Genomic DNA, 12,724 nt, shown 5'->3' with positions numbered 1-12,724 from the left:
TTAGCTTGCATGTTACCCAACCTTAACCCCTAAACCTAACCCTAACCTTAACCCCTAACCCTAGTATTAGCCACCTAGCTAGCCTAGATAATGTTAGCCACAACAAATTGGAATTTGTGTAATATACACAAATGTGTTATGAAGAAAGGAAATGGTTTAATACACATGAAATGCTTTGTGATAGAAACTGTGTAACACAGGTGTGTGTGCCTGTCACAAATAATTTTTAAAGTCATTTGTGTCTATTTCACAATAATCTGTGATAGTGTGTTATAGTTTATATTTCAATGAAGCACAGTGACCCCAAGATATGTACAGACGAAAAGGTGTTTTATTTGTTTGGATGAAAAATTTGTGTCTGTGTTTTTCAATCCTCTCACCTCAGGGAAGCCCCAAAAGCTGCTCAGTAAATAAGATTCTCTCTCTCTCTCGCTCTCTGTCTTTCACCCGCAGAGCTTCTCAGTAAAGTGACAGTTCAGCAACATAAAGAGGATTCTCATCTCTCTCTCTCTCTCTCTCTCTCCCAGGAATGAGGCCCCACCTCTTGTTTTCCCCCAACCCTGAGTCATATACATTTGAGTCAGCGGTGAGTGTGAGTGCATTTTGCTCCTTCTCTTCCTCTTGCTTCCTCTTCTTTTTATATCTGTCTTCCTCTGTCTCTCTTTCTCCATCCTTCTCTCTCTTCTCCCTCTGATTTTAATCTCTGTCTACCCCTTCCCACAAAAAATTTCACTCTCGTCCTCCTCTGCTCCCTCTGCTCTCTCACTCACGCGCTGTCTTGCGTCACTCCCGGGAATCCTAAGCGCATCCCTGGTCTCGCAGGTGGACGGCGGCCCACTACCCAGGAGCCACCATTCCCGCCCTGGAGAGCTCCACGCTGGCAGCGCAGCCCCTTCCGCGGCTCAGCATTGGGAGGAAGACCCTGGTGGCAGCCGCCGTGGGAGTCATGCTAGTCCTGGTACTGGTGGTCCTCATCCCCGTGCTGGTCAGCTCAGTGAGCACAGACGACGCCAGCCACTTTGAGATGCTAGGCACCTGCCGCATGGTGTGCGATCCCTATCTGGACTCAGGGGGCACAGGGAAAGCTACCTCCACCACGGGCCTCCAGGCGGAAGCAGAGGCTGAGGAGCTGATTGACCACAGCATCGGCCCGCCGCTGCCCACCTATGGTGGCCATGGTTCACAGGGAAAGCCCGGACGGCCTGGGAAACCCGGACCCCCGGGACCACCCGGAGAGCCCGGTCCGCCTGGGCCCAAAGGACCCCCAGGGGACAGAGGAGACGCTTTGAAGACAGGGATACTGGGTCTGGGGGGCCAAGGAGCCATCGCTACAGCCACCTACAGCACCACGCCACGGGTGGCTTTCTCTGCGGGACTCCGGAACCCCCAGGAGGGTTACGAGGTCCTGAAGTTTGACGATGTGGTCACCAACCTGGGGGATAACTACGACAGCTCGCTTGGCAAGTTCACGTGCAAGATCCCCGGCACCTACTTCTTCATCTACAATGTGCTGATGAGGGGAGGGGATGGCACCAGCATGTGGGCGGACCTGATGAAGAACGGTCTGGTGGGTGACACTGTCACACTTTAACTCTTTTACTTTTAGGCGACTCTTTTTTTACTTGCCTTTTCCCTCTTTTCTCTCTGAAAATACAGTGGCATATTCTTGTGATTCTTGTGACAATTACAAAAGTCAGTCATCCATGAAAGAGGCTAAAAAGGGCATCCATTTTCAATTACTTTTCAATAAACTGAAAAGGGGAAGCTATTTATTTAAGTATATGTTTTTCCACTTTTTAATGTTTTATTCAAATAACTTCAAATGACTTCTATTCAAATTGACCCTAACCCTGGTGTAGTGTGAAATCCAGAACCTGTTTTGGTAACATTCCATTCCTTGTAGACAATGTGTGTTTACCATGACAAGGAGTGACAAGGAGTGGAAGTATAACTCAAACAGACTGGTAGGTGTGAGGGTGTTAGACATTCGCTGTACTCCACGAGGGGCTGGTTACAGTAGGCACGATTAAAATTATGATTCATGTGGACATGCACATGAAATAATCACAAGTGTGCGCACACTCACACCCCATTTAAACCTTGCATAAAAAATGCGAGCTGTATGCACATTGGCATTCGCATAACAAGAAACACATGTTAATGCAAGGTCTATATGTGCACAATGCGCGTGTTCAGAATCTAAACAGATTTGCCTAACCACCTCCAGAGGTGGATTAGCTCGCATTGTGTTCCAGCTCCATGTAAATGCAATCAGGTCAGCCTGAGCAAATTCAGTGGGAAACATTATCAGTCCTTCTCCTAAAAATATGCCCGCGTTATTTAAACTCTGCTTCAGTGTTCCACAAATTAAATAAAAATAAAATAAAGTTATTTTTAAAAAAGGTGCGAGGGCAGAGCATACTATCGCAATCAAATAGTGTCAACATTTAACCAACTGCTTTAAAAAAAAATATAAATGGCGGATCATTATTTATAGGCTACAGGACAGATGGCATATCATTTTTGTCTTAAAGTTCGTCTTCATCATCACTTCAGACTTTCTTCTTCAGTTAATTTCATACATTGTGTCTTCACATGATCCGGTAGGCTACATGTTATTTGAGATAGGCTATTTTGCTATATCTTTTAGAAACAGTGGGCCTACATACGGTAGACGAGGCCTACTGCAGATAATCTAGTCGCAAGTAAATAAAAACAACAACATCTGATTATCAAAAGACAGGTGCACTCTGTGCGCTCTCCAGACTCTCCAAGTATTCGCCCTATCCAATAATACAATGCAATGATGAATTATATTTTTGTTTTCAAGTGAGTACAAAAGTCTGTAAACTGCAGTGAATATGTCATTTGAATAACCGTGAGCCCTGCGTTTTGAAGGCAGTAGCGTGCGTGGGTAAAATCACTAGGGGAGTCAAACCAGGAAAAATGCCATATTACAATCTACTGTATGTTGTGATGATGGCTTTGTTTGCTCTAGGCCTATAACCCGTTATAATTGCGTTCATACGCCACTGTAGCCATACATTGTTTAAAATACACATTTCCAGAAGACAATTGTTAGGCCGCATAGGCTAGCTAGCCTAAATCCACAAAACACATTTTGAATGTAACTGTTACATTACCTACAGAGCATGATCAAATTAAAGTTCATGTTAGTTGGTCAAAATGGCACTCTCGGTTTGCTGAACTTGTATAATAGACCTCACTAAAATCCTCACTAAAATGTTTCCCGAAGCAGCAAGATTACAATAATGGGGAATACAACCGCAATGCACCTCAACTTTGACATATTGTAAGCTAAAAAAAATAGGTAGAAGGCCCCATAATACTGATGTTAGCCTGATGTAACCATATACTATATAAAATAAAGCGAGTCCTACACTCACTATCTATAACATGTATAAGCGCCCATTAATATATAGTGTACAGTTTACGCTCCGTTAGCCAGCACCGATACTAACCATTTTGGGGGTGTGCGCCAGCTCATGCTTCTCACTAACCTGTGGTAACCCTTAAAACGGTGCCAGCCCATACAGTTTCAGGACCAAGAACTGTTACGCGAGTCATTGCAAAGAAAACGCAGTGAAGCCTTGCTATTTCAGCACCGCCTTGCTATTTCAGCACCACCAGCTGTGCACTGCGCCTTGTATATCAACTAGCCCATTCACACTCATCATAATATGCAACAAACCTGTGCAGAATTGATGCCAACAGTTTAGTCCACAATCGGTAAATAGTTATTGCAATCTTGCGCCAAAGATGGCAGAAAATATCACCATGTTCTTTCCAAAATAAGATGATGCATTGAATGTAATGTATTTGAATCAATGTATTTTAATAATGACGGTCAAAGGGATGAAGGAAAATGCAAAACAGTTCATGTAAGAAAAATGTATAACGCTCCAATGACATCTAATGTAGCCTACACGTCATTTTTTTATACAAATCTCGAGTTAATTTCTTAAATAATTGTGAAGGTGATTCCAATTGTATCATACAAAATGTAGGAACACCAGAACAATGTGTGGATACAGTGCTAAACGTAAAAACGTGTGGTTCTCAAGGTGAAGGGAAAATTATATTATTATAATATTATCAACTCGCTCAACAGTGAGCTCTGAAGAAGAAACAACGATACAATGTAGCCTTACAAAATTGCTCACAAAATTGCTCGCACCTTTCATGATCCCTATCGGAACAGCCATGATAAGATTACATTCCGAACATGGGCCTCGCATTTACTTGCAATTTAATGGGGGTCTCAGTGCCTAATATGATGAATTGAGATACATGAGTGTCGTGATCATAGGCTGGCAGTGGCACGGTCCGTTAATCACTAGAAGACGGTGGGAAATCGCGGTGGGAAATTGTGAAAGAGAGCGTGTGTATCTTCATATACTGTAAAAATGGATTAGAGGGTGAAGTTGCCCCTAGACGCTGATCCTGGGTCAGTTGCATTTCTCCCATTCATGGTTAAAGTAATGATAGGGGAGGGGAAGCTGATCCCAGATCAGCTGATCCTAAACTTCACCCCAGAGCTGTAGGAACATGATTATCGTTGAATGATGCTTCCTGAGACATGTCAACAGGATATAAATATCTCAGTTCCACACACACACACACACACACACACACACACACACACACACACACACACACACACACACACACACACACACACACACACACACACACACACACACACACACACACACACACACCGTCTAATACAGCCCCTGGACAATCAATGATGCATTGCCAGTGTGCATAACTGTTCAATTGTATATCAACCCGTTCAATGTGTAGGCTAGTAGATATTGAATATTGGCTTTTAGATGAGTGTTTTGTAGTTGTGTTTTATTATGGATGTTTCCTGGCGTTCAGCAATATTAAGGCAATTTGCATACAATTAAATATTACACTTCACAACACATTATTACACACTATTGCAACATATCTACAACGCAAAATCTATATGTACGTGTGTGCAGTGCGTGTGTTAGCATGTGTTTGTGTATGTGTGTGTCTGTGCCTGTGTGTGTGTGTGACTCTCCACAGTCCGCGCTGTTCCACATGGTGTAGTTTTTTTTTAAATCTGATTTTACGGCTTGTATAAGTTACCCGATAATGTTCTGGTTTTATTGCTCATGCAGACATATCACAGACATATCACAGACACAGAGGGAAACCTTGACGGTGCAGTCCACCATAACCTTTATAGGACACACTTTATATTATAGATTAGCATTACATTTGAGTAATTTAGCAGACGCTCATATCCAGAGCGATTTACAGGAAAAAAAGAGGGTTAAGTGCCTTGCTCAAGGGCACATATATATATAGCTAGGCCAATAGTTCTTATGTAGTTGTCATACTTTTTATTTAAACCTTTATTTAACTAGGCAAACCAATTAAGAACAAATTCTTATTTACAATTACAGCCTACTCCAGCCAAGCCCAGACAACACAGGGCCAATTGTGCGCCCTGCCCTATGGGACTCCCAATCACAGCCTGGATTTGAACCAGGTACTCGAACCAGCAGTCTAAGGCACTGAGATACAGTGCCTTAGACCAATGCGCCACTCTGGAGCCCATTTAGAAAATTATTATAATATTCTTTATTATAGCTAGGCCAATTCTTATGTAATTGTCATACTTTTACAATGTATCATTAATTGTGTATTTATATAATTATGTGTTACTCCTGTTGCCAGAGTCCTTATTATTCATTATTGTGAAGAACATAAATACATTGTAGTGGACAGAGACAGTGCAATTCCCCTTGCAGATCACAAACCTTGGTCTCCCAGCCCATAGGCAAACTTGCTAACCACTACTCCAATAGGTTTACTTCCTTTGGAAAATATTTTAAGGAGCCTTTTATATTACACACAAACCTTATCGTAATAGAGTACTATATATCACAGGGTTCATCAACTAGATTCAGCCATGGGCTGATTTTTTCTTGAGCGGGTGGTCGGTGGGCCAGAGCATAATTACAAATCATTTGTAGACTGCAAATTGACCTCAAGAAGCCCAAACAGATATAATATTTGACTAAATTATAATCATTTCAAGTCTCTATTATGTGTGTGAATACCTGGGAACAGATTTCCAAAATGAAAAGAAATTGGAGCTGATTTCCTGGTGTTTTTACAGTATTTTATGTCCAACAATATATCATTGTTTGCTCAGAAAACTCGAGGGGCCAAATAAAACCACCCGCGGGACAAATTCGGCTCATGGGCCGCCAGTTGGGGAACCTTGCAGTAGATTATTTTGCCAAGTGTTTATATTCTTGATGACAGGGAGGGAAGGGTACAGCCATGCCATGTCACCAATCATCCATGCACTGACATCCGTCATCGTCCTGTCACTCTGACCAAGCCATCTCCCAGGAGCCTCCAGGGCTCATGATATTTAGCTTTTTACATCCTCGTTCAGCCAGCACTAATTACAACCCCATGCTTTTGTTTTGTTCCTCGCTCTGAAACAGGCAGCAAGACAGTCGCCCCCGGAGGGCTAGTTGGATTAGACAGTGCAAAACAGTCCAGAGAAGTTAGCTTGCCTAAGGCTACAGTGTGGCAGATCTTAGCGCACTCCAACCTGGCAACACCAACTCTTAGCTAATAGCTTTTTAAAAAACTATTTGTATGTTCTTCAGTGTTGGAAAAGCGCCTTGAAGTCACACAGTGTCACTTTTATTCCGACGTCGACTGTGAATGTGTGAAAGCGGTTCAAGACACTTTGCTCCAGGTTTAGCGCAGTTGTGATTTAAAGGACCAATGCAGACATTTCTATCTCAATATTAGGTCATTTCTGGGTAACAATTAAGTACCTTACTGTGATTGGTCCCCAAAAAATATATTCTTAGCAAAGAGCAATATCTCCAAGGCTGCTTTTGAAACTCTCTCTCGAGCACCGGGCACTGATTTTCTGTGTTCAACCTTGAAATATCGGAGGTCTGACTGTAAATCTGGGGTAATAGTAGAGAAAATGGGGCACATTTTTCCAATTGAGTCATAGGCCTTATTCACAGTGGATAAAAACAAGGGATTTGCCGTGGGGGACAGTTTTACACAGACATCTTGATGACTTGACTTCTTATTCAATCAGTCCACCCCTTCCCCAAAACTATCTAGTAGTCCTTGCGAAAGACATTCATAGGTGTGGCGTTGGTCGACGTGCTCCAGTCAGTTAACCACTTTTCACTGGATGTGCTTCACTGGAAAACCAATGCCACCATTGTTTTTGCCGTTTCGAATTCGTTGTTTGTTGTTGGTAAATGATGTTTGAATTACATGCACGTCATTGTTATTCGTTTTTGGCAATGGATACCTTTTTCTTTTACTCCTGTAAAGTACAGCAAAACTAAATACACCCAGGACTTCTTTTGTGCAATTCAATGTGATCTGTTTTAATGTCATTGTTAAAATCTTGCTTTCTCTCTCTCCTACTCTCTCACTCTCTCTCCTTCACTCTCTTTTCCCCCTCTCTCTCCTACTCTCTCCTTCCTGCACTCACTCTCTTTCTTTCCCCCTCTCTTACACATGTGCTGTATCTTTTTCAGGTCAGGGCCAGTGCCATAGCCCAAGACCAGGACCAGAGTTATGACTACGCAAGCAACAGTGTCATCCTTCATTTGGATGCCGGGGATGCGGTCTTCATCAAACTGGACGGGGGCAAGGCCCACGGGGGCAACAGCAACAAATACAGCACCTTCTCAGGGTTCATCCTCTATGCTGACTGATTAGGGGGTCGTAGGTCATGGTTTTACAGGGCATTCACTTCCTGTCTTTCACTCCTCGCTCTCATTCATTCTCCATATTAAGCTCCATTTTTTTTAATGGGTTGCCTATTATCATTTTGAAGATGCAGGGAGGTCTATCGACAATAGTGGTTCACTTATGGTTGTTCTTTCAGTTATGACGCTGATGTAAGGGTGACATTTTGACAGTGCAGAAAAGCAGCGCTGTTGTCAACCGAAACCTGCATCACTTCAAATGTACGTCTGGAATTCAATGGTTACGTGACTGTATTGCGTATCAATAATATCCATCGTTCAGACCTGGGTTCAAATAGTACTGTTTTCCTTCAAAAACTTGAGCTCCCCTGGCACAGTGGAATGAATTGAATCTTGAATTGAATCTTAAAAGTGCATCTGTCACTAAAGATTCAACCCTGGTCTGGTATTGTTACATGGTAAACCCACATTAAAGGGATAGTTCAACCAAATTACAAAATAGATATGTTTTTCCTTTCCCTGTAAGCAGTCTTTGGAGACAGCAATCCATGCTTTGGTTTTGTTTACCAGGCTGCGGTCACCAATTGCTACCTTTAGTATTTTTGTCCAAAAACCATTTCAGATTAATGTCACGCCAATGTCTGCCAAATTAGCATGTTTTACACTTCATACCCAAATCAACGACTGTTTACAGGGTAAGGAAGTCACGTTTATATTTTGGGTGAATTATGCTACTAGCTTACAAGTATTGGTAAAAACAAATAGTATTTTTTGACACTAGTATTGCTTTTTCACATTGTCAAAATTGAGGTCCATTGGGTCTCTTTATGTTAGAGCAATTTTGGAATTAAGACACGTGTCATTAAACCGACCAAGTTTTTTAACCCAGTGTTGTCTGATGAATAAGAGATCTTGTAATATTACCCAGTACATTTTTAAATATTATTCATTCATTTCTATGTAAATAAATATCAATGTGCAAACACCATTGGAGCCAGGGTTCGGGTCAATTCAAATTGAAGGCATTCAATACAGAAACTAAACTGAAATTCCCATTCAAGAATTGAAAAAAGGGCCTCTATTTTTACTGAATTCTCAATCAACTAAAAAGTAGAAGCTATTTATTCCATAAGTGGTTAAGTTTTAGAATTGTTTATTCAAATCACTTCCTGAATTGAGTGCCTTCAATTCAAATTGACTCCAACACTGATTGGAGCAGTGCCTGTACTGTACTTATAACCCTGTGTGTATATAAATACAATTAGAGTGTACATAGACTGACCAGGCGAATCCAGGTGAAAGTTCTGATCCCTTATTGATGTCACCTGTTAAATCCACTTCAGTCAATGTAGATGAAAGAGAGGAGACATGTGAAAGAAGGATGTTTATGTCTCGAGAGCATTAAGACATGGATTGTCTATATGTGCCATTCAGAGGGTGAATGGGCAAGACAAAATATTTAAGTGCCTTTGAACGAGGTATGGTAGTAGTTTCCAGAATCACTGGTTTGAGTGTTAAGAACTGCAACGCTGCTGGGTTTTTCACACTCATCAGTTACTCTTGTGTATCAAGAATGGTCCACCACCCAAAGGACATCCAGCCAACTTGATACAACTGTGGAAAGCATTGGAGTCAACATTGGCCAGCATCACTGTAGAATGCATTCGACACCTTGTAAATCCGTGCCCCAACGAATTGAGGCTGTTCTGAGGGCAAAAGGGGATGCAACTCAATATTAGGAAGGTGTTCCTAATGGTTTGTACACTCAGTGCATGCAATATACACTGGGGTCCATAATTATTGACACCCTTGATAAAAATGAGCAAAAAAGACTGTATAAAATAAATAATACAAATACTGAGCTATATTGTATGCCAAAAAAAGTGGACAATTATATTATACAATTGCTCAGAGAACGAGACTTTGTTTAACATGTAATGTAAAAAAAATCTCTAAAAGATAGGCGTAACATTTTTTTGACTCCCCTGTTTTCAATACTCTTCAAAACTCAATAGACTTGTGAGGATAACGACACTGAGCCTTTTTCTGAAATGTCTGGAGACTGAGATGGCAAATGCAAAATGTTGATTTTGTGTACATTTTAATGATTTATTTGTGAAATTTGATTAGTGCTTCAGTTTATTGTCTTGCTGGAAGATCCACTTGTGGCCTAGTGTCAGCCTCCTGGCAGATGCAAACAGGGTTTTGACTAAAATGTTCTGGTACTTGGTAAAGTCAAAGATTGCTTTTACATTGACAAAATATTCTAGTGACCACTCAAACAATGGAAATACATGTCCTCAAAGATGGAAGGCAGGCGGTAGGAGGCGTGCTCAGGTGGGACAATTCTAGCCAATGACAGGGCAGATATGAGTGTGAATAACAGGCCATTGAGATAGATAGAGGACTCATCTTTGTATCTGTGCCATTATAGCATCTGTGACAGCAGAGGCTTTCTTCTTCATTGGCCGCTTGCTCACTCATAGGAATCCCCACCCAGTTGACTACTTTAAAATGGTGAAAGCCCTCAATGGCAATGTTCATGCTAAAACAGGTTATATCCATGATGAGTCCTCTATCTATCTATATGACAACAGGCACAACTTCGATTTTAAAGTCGTATTTGGGTAAGTTGCCGAAATGCCACATCCACTTATATTTTGTGCATTCGTAAACAACCTAACCATTACTTAATTTCTATTTGTTCAAATAAGCCTCACTTAGGAAATTGACCTTCGCCTCTTACTCTCTGGTAAAGTTCATGATGCCTTTGACCTTAACAAGGGCCTTAGGAACAGTAACAGCTACATATCCCCATAAAATCAAAGATCCAGCACCATATTTTCTTTTTTGTAGGAATGAGGTACTTTTCTGCATATGCTTCTGTTTGTAGACGCCAAACAAAAATCCCATTTATTGTGTGCGTGGCCAAAAAGCTATTTTTAAGCAAAATCTCTGTATTAGTATAAAATAATATTATGGTCCTTTTTTTGCACACAAAATAGCTCACGTAGTTGTACTATTTACTTTACCCTGTGTTTTTTCCCATATTTTTTTAATCAAGGGTGTCAATAACGATGGACCCCACTATAATTGACATACACTGAGTGTTCAATACATTAGGAATATACCTTCCTAATATTTTGTCACAACCCCCTTTCCTCTTAGAACAGCTTCAATTTGTCGGGGCCCATGTTGACTCCAATGCTTCCCACAGTTGTATCAAGTTGGCTGGTTGTTCCTTGGGTGGTGGAACATTCTACCATTCTTGATACACACAGCAAATTGTTGAGTGTGAAAAACACAGCAGCGTTGCAGTTCTTGACACACTCAAAGTGGGGGGTACTACCATACCCCCCTTCAAAGGCACTTCAATCTTTTGTCTTGCCCATTCACCCTCTGAATGGCATACATACACAATCCATCTCTCAATTGTCTCAAGGCTTAAAAATCCTCCCCTTCATCTACACTGATTGAAGTAGATTTAACAAGTGATATCAATAAGGGAACATAGCTTTCACCTGGTTAGTCTATGTCGTGGAAATGTAATGTTTTGTACACTCAGTGTATATAAATATCCTTAAAATATCCTTATTACATGATTCACCTGTTCCCAGATCTGTTTGTGGTATCATGCCAACTCCTTGTTGAAAAGGAGCACTGCTTGGCATGAAAAGGAGTGACAAGGAGAGGCATGATAGTACAAATAGACTGGTACCCTGGCTAATAAATGATACAGCCATTTAGGATATTGATGTAAAATGTCACAAGTGAGTGGTACTTGCATTTTGATGTTCACCACATCCATCTACCAAAAGCCATTGATTCTGATAGTGCATGCATATTTTCTTTTCTAGTCAATGTTATCCGTTTCAACCAATGAAAGTTAGCTAAGATGTCGGCCAATGACAATGCAATTGATGGCAGGGAGTGGAAGGGATTTTTGTGTGCTTTTTTTATTTCATGCTTTAATCGTTCATGACTTTTGGTAATAAATGGGATTTTTTGCTTCTCCTCTCACGTCCCCTAGTTAATGTCACTCCTTTTATTCACGCTCTCCTCCTTTTTTATCTATCAGAAATTGGTCCGTCCGATCAGCTTCCCACTTCCAAGGACCCATGCAGACCTCGGCTGTTGGCATTCTCACACTCTAGAAGGTGAAGGATGAGATTGAGTCATATCAAAACAGCACAGCGAGAGTCTGATCAAAAGAGAGATAAAGAGAGAGAGAAAGCGAGGGGAGCTCACAGCTGTGTTAAATGCCAAACAACTAAAGACATAATTGCCTATCACAATCAAAGGGAAGCTATCGTTCCTTTCCTAATGGGTGAGGAAGATACGTGTTGAGTTGCCGGGAGGCACAGTGGGGAAGAAGAGGGAGGGACGGGTGTTGTTTGAGCAAAAATCCCGGCAGAGATCAGATCAGGCCTGGTGGAGTGGGAAATTAGGTTCCGCAATAACAAAACCAAGCGCATACAAATGGCTTATTTTCATATGCCATTTAGTGGATGCTTTTATGAAAGACGACTTACAGCAGTGCGTGTAAACATTTTCGCATTGCGTGGCCCCAGCGGGATTCGAACCGGTCTCTGATGTTGCAAGCGCCATGCACAACCAACTAAGCCACACAGGACGACACTGTATGTTGTTAAGACACCATACCTGTTAACCGGACAAATCCTTTGCGTGAAGAGTTTGCTTTGGTGTAATATTTTTATGTTTGAAATATGATTATCTTGCTGGTGGCTACCAAAACACAACAATGAAAAACATTAATCCTGCATGAATCATAATACAGTCAATTAAATGTAACTGACCTAATGTAATTTTATATCAAGATTTAGAATTCAAATGTAAAATGTAATCCACTGTTCAAGCAGCATGGTTTATGATAGACATGAAAGTGATAGATATTAAATTATAGTTGGCTTGAAAATTTTATTCTTGAAAGGTCAAGA

At 41.2% G+C, this 12,724-nt stretch overlaps 1 protein-coding gene across 1 annotated transcript; it reads left to right on the top strand.

Annotated features, from left to right (window-relative positions):
- The first annotated feature begins 324 nt into the window (after nucleotides 1–324).
- c1ql1l (complement component 1, q subcomponent-like 1-like) lies at nucleotides 325–11,776 on the top strand. The gene is made up of 2 exons (XM_020454556.2): nucleotides 325–1,567; nucleotides 7,593–11,776. The coding sequence occupies exons 1-2, from the start codon at nucleotides 947–949 to the stop codon at nucleotides 7,770–7,772; spliced, it is 801 nt and encodes a 266-aa protein (XP_020310145.1). The 5' UTR covers nucleotides 325–946; the 3' UTR covers nucleotides 7,773–11,776.
- Nucleotides 11,777–12,724: the final 948 nt, after the last annotated feature.

The sequence above is a fragment of the Oncorhynchus kisutch genome, linkage group LG20 (genome assembly GCF_002021735.2).
Source record: "Oncorhynchus kisutch isolate 150728-3 linkage group LG20, Okis_V2, whole genome shotgun sequence".
Lineage (NCBI taxonomy): Eukaryota > Metazoa > Chordata > Actinopteri > Salmoniformes > Salmonidae > Oncorhynchus > Oncorhynchus kisutch.
The sequence above is the reverse complement of the archived record's forward strand: the minus strand, read 5'-3'. Positions and strand labels throughout refer to the sequence as shown.

Bases quoted from the DNA above. Each gene is read 5' to 3' on its own strand.
- c1ql1l (XM_020454556.2), top strand. From the start codon at position 947: ATGCTAGTCCTGGTACTGGTGGTCCTCATCCCCGTGCTGGTCAGCTCA. The intron at 1,568-7,592 runs GTGGGTGACACT...TATCTTTTTCAG, and splicing joins ACCTGATGAAGAACGGTCTG to GTCAGGGCCAGTGCCATAGC.